This window comes from Electrona antarctica (genome assembly GCF_951216825.1).
Source record: "Electrona antarctica genome assembly, chromosome: 5".
In the NCBI taxonomy this organism is placed as follows: Eukaryota; Metazoa; Chordata; class Actinopteri; order Myctophiformes; family Myctophidae; genus Electrona; species Electrona antarctica.
This window is the reverse complement of record NC_136810.1, coordinates 22,327,349-22,345,111: the sequence shown is the minus strand read 5'-3', so window position 1 is coordinate 22,345,111 and position 17,763 is coordinate 22,327,349. Positions and strand designations below refer to the sequence as shown.

The following is a 17,763-nucleotide window of genomic DNA, read 5'->3' as shown; positions in this document are numbered from 1 at the left end:
GCGCCCAATTCCTTATCCCATAGCTGATGGAGTATTGCAGAGATGGGTTAATAATGGAATCAGGACTGTGGGGGATTTATACAGCAACAATGTAGTATCAAGTTTTCAACAACTGTCAGCCAAATTTAATTTACGTAACCATGACCTCTTTAAATATCTTCAAATTAGACATTGGATTCAAGCAAAATCTATAGATTTCCCGAATATTCCGGAAAAATCCCCCCTGGAGGATCACATGTTTTGTAGTCTTATCACCTCAACTAAAGGATTAACTTCCTCCATATATAGTATTCTAAATAATAATTTACCAATTTACAATACATTGAATATTAAACATAAATGGGAGACAGACTTGGGATGCACTTATGATGATTGGGAAATAATTTTAGAGAGGGCTCAGAGGGTTCTGATTTCTACTAAACATAGACAGATGCAGTTTAACATTTTTCACAGGACTTACTTTACCCCACTCAGGTTACACAAGATTGATAGGAGCATTTCCCCTATGTGCCAAAGATGTAAGATAACAGAAGGCTGCCTATTACATATGTTATGGAGCTGCCCACTTCTGATTGATTACTGGAAGTTCATCATGTCTACTGTCTCTGATATCATAGAGGTTGAAATACCACATGATCCAAGAATTTGGTTACTGGGTGACGTTACGTTGATCAACACAAATTATTATAAAGAGTATTTTGTGTTACTCGCCAGTACAGCTGCGAAGAAAATCATCTTGGTTAATTGGAAATCTGAAAACTCACCTTCACAGAGACACTGGCTGAATGAGCTTTCATCATACTGTACTCCTGAAAAGATACTGTACAATGTAAGGAGAAAGCCTGCTACTTTTGAAAAAATATGGGGTAGGTTCTTTGAGGTTCTTCCGTCAATATCTCCTCTGGGTTGATTTTGTTTTATTTATATTGTTATTTTTATTTATTTATCCGAGATGTTGTCAAGTGGTGTTGTGTACAATACAGAGTAATGAGAGCTGTGTAGTTTACCTTTCTGGGGTTGGGGTGGGGGGTGGGTGGGGGGGTTTGTTTTTGCTGTTTTTTGTCTTTTTCTTTTGAGTTTGTCTTGTCTTGTTAAAAAAAAAAAAAGGAAATCATGATTCTGTAATTCATTGTTTTGAATAATGATGATGTCTGCATTATCAATAAATAAACCTTTAAAAAAAAAAAAAAAGGACCGCGCCCACGTAAATACGCTTGCGTTGTCGCCCCTCAACTTATCTGCGCGTAGTCTACAGAAAGAAACGCAAAAATCTACCCTGATCTGCTCACTGCTAATACTCTAAATTTGACTGTATCCAAGATGGCCCCATTGACAACTTATAAGGCAACATTTTCTAAATTTAATTATGCTTTTAAGTATCATGTGACGCATGAAAAACACTCCTTGGGTTAAAAATGTCCTTAGATGTCCTTAGTAAAGCACGAGGGGTCGTGCTTTACCGTTCATTAATGGCAATTCAACGCTGCTTATGGAACTGGCATATCTTCTTGTTCCTGCTTATGGAACGGGCCTATCGTCTCGTTCCTGCTTATGGAACTGGCCTATCGTCTCGTTCCTGCTTACAGAACTGGCCTATCGTCTCGTTACTGCAGAAACGCAGGCATGCCATTAATGACGGTAAAGCACACCCTCTTGTGTAATGTTGCTTATTGTAAAGTGTATTGTTCTTATGATGTTTGATGTTGAAAATAACTGTGATGCAACCTACTCTGTTTCCTGTGATGTAACCTACACTGTTTCCTGTGATGTAACATCCTGTTTCCTGTCCCACAGAACACGACCTCAGCGAGCTGTACATGGACGAGTCCGAGTCGACCACCTGCGAGGCGCGCAACGACGAGTCGCTGCTCATCAAGAAACCCACGGTGACGCAACGGGCCAAACTGGAGGCCCGCACCGATTCACTGCAGGTACCCCCACACCCCACAGGTACCCACCGGTACCCACATGCCACAGGTACCTAACCCTAACTAAACCTAACCCAACGGGCCAGACTGGAGGCCTGCACCGATTCACTGCAGGTACCACCACACCCCAAAGGTACCCACACCCCACAGGTACCCACATCCCACAGGTACCACCACACCCTACAGGTACCCACACCGCACTATACCCCCACACCCCACAGGTACCCACAGGTATCCCCACACCCCACAGGTACCCCCACACCCCACAGGTACCCACACCACACAGGTATCCACATCCCACAGGTACCACCACACCCCACAGGTACTTAACCTTAAACCTAATCCAACAGGCCAGACTGGAGGCCCGCACAGATTCACTGCGGGTACCCCACAGGTACCCCACACAACCCACAGCCCAAGGTACCTAACCCTAGCCCAAGGCCCAGACTCTTCTTCAACAAAGATGGCGAAAGCAAGCAAACATTCTTTGTTCTGTACTTATGCATACAATTGTATGGTACCAAAACACTGCAGTCCTTAAACCAGAAACCTAAACCCACGGTGACACAACAGGCCAGACTGGAGGCACGTTTATCAGACGTATACCAACAATCTTACCAATCATTAGTCCGGCATCACAGTCGCTCCCAGACATGCGTTGCCGGTTACAAATCACCCGTGACTTCCGCGTGCGGTTAGGCTATTTTTGTGGAAATATATAGTGGCCCTCTGGAGTGAGTAGTGGAAATATATTGACCCTCTCCATCATCGCCCAAAGTCGCCCAACCCATTTCGGGGCGGGAACCCCTTTTGGTGTTTTAAGCATTATGTTATACTTTAGCCATTGAAAAATTGTAGATCTACAAGCTCGTAGTTTGTAGGCCTGCTATTTTAGAAAATCGCGAAAATGTGTCACAAATCTTTGAATATATATATATATATATATATATATATATATATTTCTTTTTTCTATTATTAAGGTTATTTTTGCAGTCAGTTTGTATTGGTGGTGGGGGTCGCGAGACATGGCCAAAGCATTTCTGGGGGTCCCCAGCCAAAAACGTTGAGAACCCCTGATTTAGAAGACATTTGTAGAATCGAACGTATAGGTCTAAATGGGTTAAACTACTAACTCCTCCTACAGCGGAAGAGTCCGGTCCACACGCCCTCTGGGCTGCTGTTCAGAGACGGGAAGAAGCGCATCGACTACATCCTGGTCTATAAGAAGTCCAGTCCGCAGGTGGAGAAGAGATGCACCTTCGAAAAGAACCTCCGCGCTGAAGGCATGATGCTGGAGAAGGAGGTATAGACACACGCACGCATAGTGGCTGGGTGTCTGTGGGTGGGTATGTGTCTGGGTGTCTGGGTGTCTGTGGGTGGGTATGTGTCTGGGTGGCTGGGTGTCTGTGGGTGGGTATGTGTCTGGTTGGCTGGGTGTCTGTGGGTGGGTATGTGTCTAGGTGGCTGGGTGTCTGTGGGTGGCTGGGTGTCTGTGGGTGGGTATGTGCCTGGGTGGCTGGGTGTCTGTGGGTGGGTGTGTGTCTGGGTGGCTGGGTGTCTGTGGGTGGGTATGTGTCTGGGTGGCTGGGTGTCTGTGGGTGGGTATGTGTCTGGGTGGCTGGGTGTCTGTGGGTGGGTATGTGTCTGGGTGGCTGGGTGTCTGTGGGTGGGTATGTGTCGGTGGCTGGGTGTCTGTGGGTGGGTATGTGTCTGGGTGGCTGGGTGTCTGTGGGTGGGTATGTGTCTGGGTGGCTGGGTGTCTGTGGGTGGGTATGTGTCTGGGTGGCTGGGTGTCTGTGGGTGGGTATGTGTCTGGGTGGCTGGGTGTCTGTGGGTGGCTGGGTGTCTGTGGGTGGGTATGTGTCTGGGTGGCTGGGTGTCTGTGGGTGGGTATGTGTCTGGGTGGCTGGGTGTCTGTTGGTGGATATGTGTCTGGGTGGCTGGGTGTCTGTGGGTGGGTATGTGTCTGGGTGGCTGGGTGTCTGTGGGTGGGTATGTGTCTGGGTGTCTGTGGGTGGGTATGTGTCTGGGTGGCTAGGTGTCTGTGGGTGGGTTTGTGTCTGGGTGGCTGGGTGTCTGTGGGTGGGTATGTGTCTGGGTGGCTGGGTGTCTGTGGGTGGGTATGTGTCTGGGTGTCTGTGGGTGGGTATGTGCCTGGGTGGCTGGGTGTCTGTGGGTTGGTATGTGTCTGGGTGGCTGGGTGTCTGTGGGTGGGTATGTGTCTGGGTGGCTGGGTGTCTGTGGGTGGGTATGTGTCTGCGTGGCTGGGTGTCTGTGGGTGGGTATGTGTCTGGGTGGCTGGGTGTCTGTGGGTGGGTATGTGTCTGGGTGGCTGGGTGTCTGTGGGTGGGTATGTGTCTGGGTGGCTGGGTGTCTGTGGGTGGGTATGTGTCTGGGTGGCTGGGTGTCTGTGGGTGGGTATGTGTCTGGGTGTCTGTGGGTGGGTATGTGTCTGGGTGGCTAGGTGTCTGTGGGTGGGTTTGTGTCTGGGTGGCTGGGTGTCTGTGGGTGGGTATGTGTCTGGGTGGCTGGGTGTCTGTGGGTGGGTATGTGTCTGGGTGTCTGTGGGTGGGTATGTGCCTGGGTGGCTGGGTGTCTGTGGGTTGGTATGTGTCTGGGTGGCTGGGTGTCTGTGGGTGGGTATGTGTCTGGGTGGCTGGGTGTCTGTGGGTGGGTATGTGTCTGGGTGGCTGGGTGTCTGTGGGTGGGTATGTGTCTGGGTGGCTGGGTGTCTGTGGGTGGCTGGGTGTCTGTGGGTGGGTATGTGTCTGGGTGGCTGGGTGTCTGTGGGTGGGTATGTGTCTGGGTGGCTGGGTGTCTGTTGGTGGATATGTGTCTGGGTGGCTGGGTGTCTGTGGGTGGGTATGTGTCTGGGTGGCTGGGTGTCTGTGGGTGGGTATGTGTCTGGGTGTCTGTGGGTGGGTATGTGCCTGGGTGGCTGGGTGTCTGTGGGTTGGTATGTGTCTGGGTGGCTGGGTGTCTGTGGGTGGGTATGTGTCTGGGTGGCTGGGTGTCTGTGGGTGGGTATGTGTCTGCGTGGCTGGGTGTCTGTGGGTGGGTATGTGTCTGGGTGGCTGGGTGTCTGTGGGTGGGTATGTGTCTGGGTGGCTGTGGGTGGGTATGTGTCTGGGTGTCTGTGGGTGGGTATGTGTCTGGGTGGCTGGGTGTCTGTGGGTGGGTATGTGTCTGGGTGGCTGGGTGTCTGTGGGTGGGTATGTGTCTGGGTGGCTGGGTGTCTGTGGGTGGGTATGTGTCTAGGTGGCTGGGTATGTGTCTGGGTGGCTGGGTGTCTGTGAGTGGGTATGTGTCTGGGTGGCTGGGTGTCTGTGGGTGGGTATGTGTCTGGGTGGCTGGGTGTCTGTGGGTGGGTATGGGTCTGGGTGGCTGGGTGTCTGTGGGTGGGTATGTGTCTGGGTGGCTGGGTGTCTGTGGGTGGGTATGTGTCTAGGTGGCTGGGTATGTGTCTGGGTGGCTGGGTGTCTGTGGGTGGGTATGTGTCTAGGTGGCTGGGTATGTGTCTGGGTGGCTGGGTGTCTGTGGGTGGGTATGTGTCTGGGTGGCTGGGTGTCTGTGGGTGGGTATGTGTCTGGGTGGCTGGGTGTCTGTGGGTGGGTATGTGCCTGGGTGGCTGGGTGTCTGTGGGTGGGTATGTGTCTAGGTGGCTGGGTGTCTGTGGGTGGGTATGTGTCTGGGTGTCTGTGGGTGGGTATGTGTCTGGGTGGCTGGGTGTCTGTGGGTGGGTATGTGTCTGGGTGGCTGGGTGTCTGTGGGTGGGTATGTGTCTGGGTGGCTGGGTGTCTGTGGGTGGGTATGTGTCTGGGTGTCTGTGGGTGGATATTAGGGCTGACCTCGATTAGTCGAATAGTCGACTAATCGATCAGAACGGGTCTCAGTCGACTGACAATCGATGTTCACAAAAAAATAAAAAATAAATAAAAATTGTTTTTGTATCATTCCATTAGGTCTGTGGGGGCCTGGTCGGTGCTTATTTAACATAAACACATTTGAACATGACTGTTTTTAATCAATCTCCAATGTGCATGTGCCATGTGGTGTGTGTGTGTGTGTGTGTGTGTGTGCCTTCCTTGAATAAATAGCTGCGCACAGTGCGCTGGCCTGATAGACTCCAGAATCTCACCTGCTGTGCTCAATCTGGCTAATGACTCAAGCCTGAACGAAGCGTCTTTCTCTAACGCGCGTCAGAAAGAGAGAGAGAGTCGCGTGAGAGAGAGAGAAAGAGAGAGAGAGAGGGAGAGAAAGAGAGGGGGGCCAGCAACAACCTAACAGCATACCGGTACGTTCGTTCCATGATCCATAAAATGGGCTGCCCCATGCGCGTTGTGGATCTGTCATTTTATGGGGGGTTCAGTCGACTAACAGCCAATGTATTCATATTAATTTCGACTATACAAATTCTTAGTCGGGGACAGGCCTAATTTGGGTATGTGCATGGGTGGCTGGGTGGCTGTGGGTGGGTATGTGCATGGGTGGCTGGGTGTCTGTGGGTGGGTATGTCACGTCACGTGCCTAGGTGGGTATGCATATATGTGGCCAGATATTGTTCGCATATAGCTCGAAAACAAATAACAGTATGACGTCATATTATTTGGTACATATGTTCCATCCATGGCACTTTTCAATTATTGCTGCAGTACCTCGGACTCGCCCACCAGAGGCCACAAGAGTTATACATAATAGAGATGGCACCGGATTTCACCGAACCATGTTAAAATGGATTTATGTGGAAAAAGAGCCATACAAGCTTGTAGATCAGCTATTTTTCTTCTTTTTTTTATTATTCTGGGTGCCTGCCATGCAATGGCAGAAACACAGGTTGAAATCTAAAACGCATACTTAATAATTATTATAATCAATACGCGAAACTTCGACGTCTACGGCCGGCCGCACGGTTTGCCAAAGCCCCGCAATATATACATCAAAACGTGCGGCTCGGCCGGGAATGGTGTGCTTGTGCTTTTCTTTCCGATTCGCGTTACCGTGCCCACGTAATTCGCAATAAACGACGCGAAAAATGCCCCATTCAAAGTCGATGGAGAAACGCGGGTAAAAACAGAAAACGACACGTTACTTTGGAGCCACATTGCTCTGGCATATTGTTACGTAGAAACACGATTTAAAGGTCAAACAGCACACGAGGCCATCGACTTTGTGGTGGTTCAGACGGAATTCGAATACGTTGCACGGTTTGCCCGCTATCGCAGTTCAAAGTGTGTGTGGTCTGAGCAATATTCTCGACTCAGAGTGTCGCACGCCCAGAGAGAGAGCGGATCAGAGTGAGAAGCCAATGTGAAGACTATACCGAAATTCTCCGAACAAATCGTCCTCACGGCCAAAATATTCACTTTACACGCATGGGTTTCGGTAATTTTGTAGCCACACTCGTCCTCTTTCACCCAATGTCACAACCATAGCCCAGATACATACAGTACGTGAACTACAGCCCTGAAAGCGACAGGTGTACCATCATAATGTGTCATAAACTCCATGTTAAATGCCTGAATGAGTCAGCAATTTTTTCATCACAAGCACAATTCTTAACTCGCTCTTATAACCACGTTTTTTATCGTACCAATACCACGATCGCACACGGCGTACCTCAATGCCTCGGGTCACTCACGGGGAAAACAAAAATCGCATTCGACTTTAACTTTTTGCGATAGAGCAATTTGTTCGGACATACGTTCTCTCATAGAGAGTCAGTGGGCTTTTAACTTGCAATACTGTTTGCATTTGCATAGACTAGCCCAGGTGAAAATGATACTTTGTTAATGATTCAAGGTCACCTGACCAACTCTCACACACGCGCGCACACATGCACATGCACGCACATGCACACATGTGCACGCACACACACATTGAAAGTCAATAGAGAAATTCGGGGAAACACGTAACTCTGTCATTTCTCAACCGTTTCGGATGCGGGGCGGCTCGCCAGAACCGGGCCGCCCCCCTGAGCGAAACCAAATGGACCCCTTAGCATGTTAGCATTAGCATGTTAGCATTAGCATGTTAGCATGTTAGCATTAGCATGTTAGCATGTTAGCATTAGCATGTTAGCATGTTAGCATTAGCATGTTTACATTAGCATGTTAGCATTAGCATATTAGCATGTTAGCATTAGCATGTTAGCATTAGCATGTTAGCATTAGCATGTTAGCATGTTAGCATTAGCATGTTAGCATTAGCATGTTAGCATGTTAGCATTAGCATGTTAGCATTAGCATGTTAGCATTAGCATGTTAGCATGTTAGCATTAGCATGTTAGCATTAGCATATTAGCATTAGCATGTTAGCATTTTAGCATGTTAGCATGTTAGCATTAGCATGTTAGCATTAGCATTAGAATGTTGGTGGCAACGTAATGTGCAATAAACTTAGACAAAATACCCCATTGAAAGTCAACCAAATGGACCCTTACAGGGTCTGAGAGGCTAAATGTCATCAAATGGTGGTCCGTGGCTCAAATGCTGCACAGACTTGGCGAGCTGTAGGCACCCAGTCAAATTTCCTGAAATTTGTTTCTAGTTCTTTATGCAATTTAATGGTTTCCTGGATTCTAAATGTTGACTTTAACAATTGACTTGTTTAATAGACATTTAAAGGTTTAAAAACATGAATTGTTTGAAAAACATGAATTACGTTGTTTAAAAGGAATACTATCATTTTGTTGTTAACTTTAGTTTTCTCTGTCTTCAAAGGTTCACAACTTATAACTAATTACTGAACCAACCAACCAATCAACAAGTGAGGCCAATAAACAGAGCAACAGAAAATACAAGTTGAATTGAGTTGGAAAGTTATCTCCTTTATGCCCTTTGAATGTGAACAGAAGTAGGACTTGACAGAAACCGCTACTAGCATGTGAACAAAAGCAGTAAAATATGTCGGATGATGTTTATAAAACCTGTCGTTTCTGTAAAGAAACTATATATTTATCATACGCCGATTTAATAGCCAGATTGATACGGTCGTGAGTCACCGCAGTGGGGGCAGCCATGTTTGTTGTCTGATGCTGTCGAGTGACGGGGCTGATGGCCAATCAGCTGCTGTGATCGGATTTCTGAACGACACTAACGCCGCTGTAGGCAGAGACTCCAGACCTGAATCGCCAGAACATATTTTCTTAATGGGCGTGGCTAGCGATTCAGGGCTGGAGCCAGGCTACGTATCCTGGGGTGATGGCAAAAGATTGTTGATACACAAACACAGCAGACGCAATTTGGCCAACCTCACCCGAGTGCAGTCTAGTATTGTCTCTGTTCTGATGTATTTTGTCTTTTAGAATGTGTCACATTGCTTGTTTTTTTTAACACCATGATGACACACAGACGCAACTGAACGCCTGGGAGCCACACGTTTACCGCTGTGCTGTGTGTGTGTGTGTGTGTGTGTGTGTGTGTGTGTGTGTGTGTGTGTGTGTGTGTGTGTGTGTGTGTGTGTGTGTGTGTGTGCGTGTGCGTGTGGTCCTCGCTAGCCTTCGTTGACCAACAACGATATCATGTTTGTGAAGATCCACGCTCCCTGGGAAACCCTGTGCAAATATGCAGAGCAGATGAACATACGCATGCCCTTCAGGTAACTATAAGTACATTTACTTAAGTATACTTAATACTACTTAATTGACTTAATTTAAATTTTAAAGTCAAATTTTGAGGTTTTTCTTTTTACTTTACTTTTACTTTATACTCCACTACATCTCAGATGCAAATATTGTACTTTTACTCCACTTACAATCATTTGCTACTTTGAATATCTGTATTATTATTACAAAACGTATTATTATTACTATTACTATTACTATTAATACTACTATTATTATTGTCTGGGGAGAGAGTATGTTTTGCACTCGTCCGTGTGTGTGTCCGTCCTTCCGTCCGTCTGTTGCCAGCTAATCTCCGGCACCGTTAACCCGGTCGATGCCAAACTTTGCACACACACTCCCTGGATGCCAACGATGAACCTCTGCCCCACATTTTCCAGAACGGCCTGTTATAGTGCCACCATGAGGCAGCTTTTCACATTTTTTACCTAAAACTGCACCGATCTGCGTGAAACGTTGCATGCACACTCCCTAGAGGCCAAGGACAAACCTTTGACCTGCATTTTCCGCATCTGCCTTTTATAGCGCCACCAGGAGGCCGACTTTTGTAAAACACATTTTTTGATATTACTCCTCCAGAGTAACACAAATCGTTACACAGTATCTCTATGGTCATGTGCTCAAGTCGGATCCGTCCGATATTTCATATTCCATCCTAATTGGCTATAATTGGCTTTCACAGTTTGCAAGATTGCCCCGTTTTGAACAAAAGCCTCAAATCATGAACACAGCATGCAATTTACGTGAAATCTTTCACACATTTTCTTACTAGGCTGAGGAATATATCCCACCCTTTTCACATTGGCCTGTTATAGCGCCACCAACAGGTTGATTTTTGCAAAACCATCCAATTGTCATCAAAGGCGTATGAAGAAATGGCACCCTTTTCACATTGGCCTATTATAGCACCACCAGGAGGCCACAACCCCTGGCCTGGTGGAGACCTGTGCCCCGAGGGGCACTTTTTCTAGTTATTATTATTATTATTACAAAACATACATTAACCACTTCATCTCTATATTCATTTTGGCCATTTGGAAATAGTAGATCTACAAGATCACAATGCGTCGCAACGCATTGAAACGAAAATGAAAATGAAAGCCTGGTACCGAGGCTATAGGACTTCGGTATAGTGATATAGTCTATTGTTAGAAATAAGAGGTCCCGACCCGAGCAGTACCGAGAGATGTCGGACCCGACCCGAGCAGTACCGAGAGATGTCGGACCGACTACCTTTTTCCACTGACAAAACTAAATGGAAACTAAATGAAAACTAAGCTATGATTACTAAAACTAAGACTAAATATATTGACAATTTCGTCAACAAATAAAAACTTTATTTTTTTACATTTTTTATTGAGACAGTAGGCTGACAGGAAATGGAGAGAGAGATGGGGGGAAGACATGCAGTAAAGGCCGTCGAGATCGGGAATCGAACCCACGGCACACTGCCTAGGTCCAAGGTGCCTGGACCGCTGAGCCACGGCCCAGGCCATAGATCGGCTATTTTTAGCAAGTGTAAAATCAGTCATTACGACGGCATCAAGGCCCGCCAAAAAACATTTTAGTCGACTAAATCAACTGTAGATTTAGTCGACTAAAATCGCATGCCATTTAGTTGACTAAAACTAGACTAACATGAAAACATTCCAGGTGACTAAAATGTGAAAACTATTCAAGAGAGTATGACTAAAACTAAAATCTAAATTTGCTGTCAAAAACAACACTGTTGCTAGCCAACATTACTATTACAAGTATCCAGCGTTAAAGATGGAGTGCCGTGATTTAGGGTAGGGTTAAGATGTCACAAAATGTGGTGTATTTCGAACTTTTTGACTTTCAGCTTCAAGGCAGAAACCAAAAATACACTGGGAAATCATGCATATTTAGATATTCACTCCGGGTGTCGGATTTACCTGAAGACCACTCATTTGTCTGAAGAGCTTGCCAAAAAAAGAAATGTACACGAGGTCAGGGACTTGATAATAAGGTGAATTAGAGTGGATGCTTAAAACAGCAGGATTACTGTTTTAAAATGTCATAAGTCAATAATTAGGTTGTTGAGTTTTCGCCTGAATCCGTGGGTTAAATTAATTGTTGTTTTCAGGAAGAAATCCTACTTCACAGACTGGAAGGGCAAGACCATGAGCAGGTAAATACAAGTCTGTACCTTAATCCATTAAGTTTATTTTGCAGTATTGATATTTTAAAACAGGCAAGTCACTGACTTACTTGTGTGCGTGTGTGTGTTGGCGTGTGTGTGTGTGTGTGTGTGTGTGTGTGTGTGTGTGTGTGTGTGTGTGTGTGTGTGTGTGTGTGTGTGTGTGTGTGTGTGTAGTATATATGTATATGGTATAGTATAGTATATTATATATGTATAGTTTATACATATAGTTTCATTATATAGATATATTCCACTGTTATGTTCTTAGCTTACGCATGTTTCATGATAACTACTTTGTAGTAGTAGTAATAATACTGATGTATAGCCATGCTTTTTGTTCTTGCTTAATGTAAATCGCTCTGGATTAAGAGCGTCTGCTAAATGCCTAAATTGTATGTGTATGTGTATGTGTATGTGTATGTGTATGTGTATGTGTATGTGTATGCGTGTGTGCATGTTCGTGTATGTGTTTGTGTATGTGTATGTGTATGTGTATGTGTACGTGTATGTGTATGTGTATGTGTATGTGTATGTGTATGTGCTGCAGCAAGTTCCATCGGCGGTGGTGTCAGCTCCGCTCCTGGCTGCCCAGAAACCCCATGAAGCTGGACAAGGAGGCTCTGCCTGACCTGGAGGAGAGCGACTGTTACACCGCGCCCTTCAGCCGCGCACGCATGCACCAGTTAATACGCACACACGCACGCACGCACGCACCAGTTAATACACACACACACACACACACACACACACACACACACACACACACACACGCACGCACCAGTTAATACACACACACGCACGCACGCTCCAATTAACACACACACACACACACACACACACACACACACACATACACACACACACACACACACACACACACACACACGCATGCACCAGTTAATACACACAAACACACACACGCACGCACGCACGCACCAGTTAATACACACACACACAAACACACACGCATGCACCAAGTAAATACCCACACACAAACACACACATGCATGCACCAGTTAATACACACACAAACACACACGCACGCACGCACGCACGCACGCACGCGCGCGCGCGCGCGAGCGAGCGCGCGCGCGCGCACGCACCAGTTAATGCCAGTGTTGTTTTTGGCAGCACATTTCTATTTTAGTTTAGTCTTTGGAATAAAACTTTATTTAGTTTTAGCCACATTTTAGTCACCTGGAATGTTTTAGTGTTAGTCTAGTTTTAGTCACCTGGAATGTTTTAGTGTTAGTCTAGTTTTAGTCACCTAAATGTCTTGTGATTTTATAGGTGACTAAAGCTAGTTGATTTAGTGGACTAAAATGTATTTTGGTGGGCCTTGATGGCGTTGTAATGGCTGATTTTTGACTTATCTGATTTACAAGCTCACAACGCGACGCGTTGTCATCATAGCTTAGTTCGTTTTAGCTTAGTTTTTATTTAGTTTCCATTTTGTTTTCGTCAGTGGAAAAAGGTAGTCGACGAACATTTTTCGTCTTAGTTTTAGTCTGGTTAACACGCACGCACGCACGCACGCACGCACGCACGCACGCAAAATGCAGGTTGTGTTGGGTCTTCGTTAACATAATGCAGGTTGTGTTGGGTCTTCATTAACATAATGCAGGTTGTGTTGGGTCTTCCTTTACATAATGCAGGTTGTGTTGGGTCTTCACTAACATAATGCAGGTTGTGTTGGGTCTTCATTCAAATAATGCAGGTTGTGTTGGGTCTTCATTAACATAATGCAGGTTGTGTTGGGTCTTCATTAACATAATGCAGGTTGTGCTGGGTCTTCATTAACATAATGCAGGTTGTGTTGGGCCTTCATTAACATAATGCAGGTTGTGTTGGGTCTTCATTAACATAATGCAGGTTGTGTTGGGTCTTCGTTAACATAATGCAGGTTGTGTTGGGTCTTCATTAACATACCGGTAATGCCGTCTAACACAGGATCTTTTTTCAGAAAAAGACGGGATGATTTAGATCGCGAGTTATGAACGTTTTAAGATTTTCGTTTTCATCAGCTAAACAGAGGAGGGAGTTTTTGGATGACGTCTCACTCTTGCGCGTCACCGAGGAGAGCCCAGCAGGCGCGGGTGGGCTATACAGCCAGGCGATCCGTTCTCGTATCAATAAACTTCGTCTTTTGGACAATACTTCGTCCTGGGCGACGGGCGCAACTAATAGTTGTAATGGCTGATTTTTTACTTATCTGATTTACAAGCTCACAACGCGACGCGTTGTCATCATAGCTTAGTTAGTTTTAGCTTAGTTTTTATTTAGTTTCCATTTTGTTTTCGTCAGTGGAAAAAGGTAGTTGACGAACATTCTTCGTCTTAGTTTTAGTCTGGTTAATACGCACGCACGCACGCACGCACGCACGCACGCACGCACGCACGCACGCACGCACGCACGCACGCAAAATGCAGGTTCTGTTGGGTCTTCGTTAACATAATGCAGGTTGTGTTGGGTCTTCATTAACATAATGCAGGTTGTGTTGGGTCTTCCTTTACATAATGCAGGTTGTGTTGGGTCTTCATTAACATAATGCAGGTTGTGTTGGGTCTTCATTCAAATAATGCAGGTTGTGTTGGGTCTTCATTAACATAATGCAGGTTGTGTTGGGTCTTCGTTAACATAATGCAGGTTGTGGTGGGTCTTCATTAACATAATGCAGGTTGTGCTAGGTCTTCATTAACATAATGCAGGTTGTGTTGGGTCTTCATTAACATAATGCAGGTTGTGTTGGGTCTTCATTAACATAATGCAGGTTGTGTTGGGTCTTCGTTAACATAATGCAGGTTGTGTTGGGTCTTCATTAACATACCGGTAATGCAGGTTGTGTTGGGTCTTCATTAACATAATGCAGGTTGTGTTGGGTCTTCATTAACATACTGCAGGTTGTGTTGGGTCTTCATTAACATAATGCATGTTGTGTTGGGTCTCTTCTCTACAGCTTCAGCATCAGCAACAGAAAGACGTTCTTCTCCAACTCCACCAGAAGCAGGATAGTCCACCATGTACTGCAGCGAACCAAGTACGAGGACGGCAAGTCCAAGATGGGTAGGAAGACTGTCATTATCATTGTTGTCGTTGTTATTATTATAAGTCAGAACATAATTCTACACAATAATGAAACAAACATGTTTTTTAAAACAACCATCTGTTGTTTTAAAAAAACTGTTCACTGTCCACGGAGCAACCATGGTGAATGTATGTGTGATAGATGTAGTTATTTCTGTTCTCATCCATCCATCCATCCATCCATCCATCTATCCATCCATCCATCCATCCATCCATCCATCCATCCATCCATTCCATCTCCTCATTCCGTGTTGTGTTAACACTTCGAGCGGCAAAACGGAGGTCATTAATCATATCATAACCGAGCGCCGCACCGCTCCACAGGCTGGGAGCGCCCGTTGGGCAGCATTTGATGTCATTTCCGGTTGGAACGTCATCCAAAGTGGTCCCCCTCCATTTTAGTGGATGAGAGGAAAAATCTTCAAACGTGAATAACTCTTGATCTAAATCAATCCGTCCAATTCTAAACCAAAGATTATGTTTTTTGACGGCCCATCGCGGTCCCGTCGCTAGTTGCGTTAGAAGTAATCATATACTAACCGTTGTTGTCGATCGCCTCAGGGGTGTTTTGGCTACATCTAGCTACTTCAGCTACATCCAAGATGTCGCCTTGTGCACCTTGAAATGTGCTCCGTAGCTGCAAATCGCTGGGTGCCCTGATTTAATGGTCCTAAATACTGTGTGTTTCGGGGTGTTAATTATCTACATACATCCAATACCAGCAATGACGTCTGATGTAATTTACACGGACTGACGGACAGATACATGTTGTTATAACCATAGTAGTGGACGGACTGACGGACAGATATGTTGTTATAACCATAGTAGTGGACGGACTGACGGGCAGATATGTTGTTATGACCATAGTAGTGGACGGACTGACGGACATATATATGTTGTTATGACCATAGTAGTGGACGGACTGACGGACAGATATATGCGACTCTTTTTGATACAGAGACAGTCATGTGGCAAGACTAACTGTTCAGGAGAGGAGAACAACTTTATTTCTTTATTATTCTTTTTAATCCAAAATGAGCTATTAGCACAGGTAGACTCTTCTCATACTAGAGCATGTCTGAAATAAATGTTAGAGCTGAAATCGACATGTGATGCTTAAACATGTAGCTAGGTGTAATGTTAGAGTCCACAGAAGTGAACCTTTCAAGCCTGTTTTCTCAACTCGCTAAAATTCAATGACCTAGCCTCGATCATAAACTGTCACATATGTTGTTTACGACCCCGGCTCCCCCAGAGTTAGTGTCGAAGTGTCCTTGAGCAAGACACTGAACCACTAATTGCTCCCGATGAGCAGGTTGGTGCCTTGCATGGTTTCCGCCGCCATCGGTGTATGAATGTGTGTGTGAATGGGTGAATGTAATGCACAATCTAGCTCCTTGGATAAAGGCTCTATATACAGTAAATGCACCATTTACCATTTACATTGTAGTATGAGCACGTTATCCACCACTAGCCTGGTTAATAAACCAGACCGAATCAGCCGTTGGCAAAACAAAATTGCCTACCAGCGGATTACGGTCTGGCGAGGCTCAGTAGCACGCCTCTTTCCTACAACCGAGAACAGGTCGGACCAATCGGGACACGGTATGCAATATGGGCGGGCTTTGGTACAGTGACGTTCAATGCTTGAGACTTTTGACTGACAGTAGCTCTGACCAATTGCGTCAAAGAGAAAATGTTTGAACCCGCCCCCCGGGAAATGAAATCCAAGTGGAGCCAGCCCAGACTAATATACCGCGACAGTGTTGTGTGATATTAGTCTGGTTTATTAGCCAGGCTAATCCACCACTGCTTAATGCATACTTGGCTGGTGGACGTCACCAACGAAAACATCCAGACTGGCGAGGCCGGCACAACCTTTGCTCCGATCCGCACCAAACGTGGCATCAACACTGTTGGTTGTCCAGGGGTCTGGCTGCCGTCAGGATAGCCATATCAGGGTACCCCCATGTAGGGGGCCACAGAAATGCGTTGGCCATGTCTCGCGCCCCCGCCCTGTTATTAAATAATCTTCCAAAGATGAAGGAATGACAAAGTTCTTCAGGGTGAAGTATTGAGAATTTATTAAGAAGATTAGGCAGAGTAACAACATACAGAGAGTGAGGAACAGGCCTCCTTGCCTGTTCCACCAGCCCCTCCGGGCGCAAGCCTCCTCAACCCCATTCTCAGACAGTCCTTATAGTCTTGTCTTAACAGAGAAGCTATACTGAATGTCCATATACGGATCTGTGCTAAACACAAGGGCGACGCACAAATAAGTATACCTTTGCTGACAGCGTGGAGGAGTCAAGTCAGCTGTTAGATTGACAGCTGCATGAATTAGACTGAGCACATTGGTGAGCAAAGAGACTTCATGGAAGGAAGATAAATACACAATAATGCATATATTTGGCACTGTAGTTGGCATTCTAAAATTCCCATTACATGCCACAGGAGATTTATAGAATGACAAATGAATAAACATTAAAGCAAGTACATGTTGATACAGCTATCTATTACTATTTTATTTTTATATATCATCACGTGGAATTTGCTAAATGGAATTGTCATCACTCAGGAAATTCACTACATGGAAATAAAAATAATTACTTGCCACCTCACATGGTGCAGTGTTTAGATACAGATAGGTATCAAACATATCACATGAAACACATTGAAGAGACAGGAACTATTTGATACGTAGGCTCACTAGATTCGATTTTATGCAGATCTCACCCCGAAGGTTCCACATTTTAAATAGTCCAGTCCTTTCTCTCTGTTTTCAGTTGACCCACAAGTCTATTTGGTTAATGTGTCTTCCAGCAATCTCCATAGAGCTCGTAGTTCCAGTGTTCAATGGCTCCCACATGAGTGTGTGCATGTGTATCTGTGGCTTGTTCTCCTGCTGTGGCAAAGTCTCTTGGTGTCATTCATGGTGTCGATTTTGTTACCTCCGTTGGTGCATG

General features: G+C 45.6%; 2 protein-coding genes across 2 annotated transcripts in view; both read left to right on the top strand.

The window, feature by feature from the left end:
- Positions 1 to 17,763, top strand: part of pkp3a (plakophilin 3a) — a 486,421-nt gene that overhangs the window by 218,538 nt on the left and 250,120 nt on the right. The gene's annotated exons all lie outside the window — the stretch shown is intronic.
- Positions 1 to 17,763, top strand: part of LOC306923736 (anoctamin-3-like) — a gene marked incomplete at both ends in the record, with an annotated part of 87,932 nt that overhangs the window by 46,709 nt on the left and 23,460 nt on the right. The window contains 6 exons of the mRNA XM_079502009.1: positions 1,795 to 1,931; positions 3,073 to 3,231; positions 9,424 to 9,524; positions 11,657 to 11,701; positions 12,261 to 12,395; positions 14,670 to 14,776. Coding sequence (XP_079358135.1) covers positions 1,795 to 1,931; positions 3,073 to 3,231; positions 9,424 to 9,524; positions 11,657 to 11,701; positions 12,261 to 12,395; positions 14,670 to 14,776 — 684 coding nt within the window. The remainder of the gene's footprint in view (positions 1 to 1,794; positions 1,932 to 3,072; positions 3,232 to 9,423; positions 9,525 to 11,656; positions 11,702 to 12,260; positions 12,396 to 14,669; positions 14,777 to 17,763) is intronic.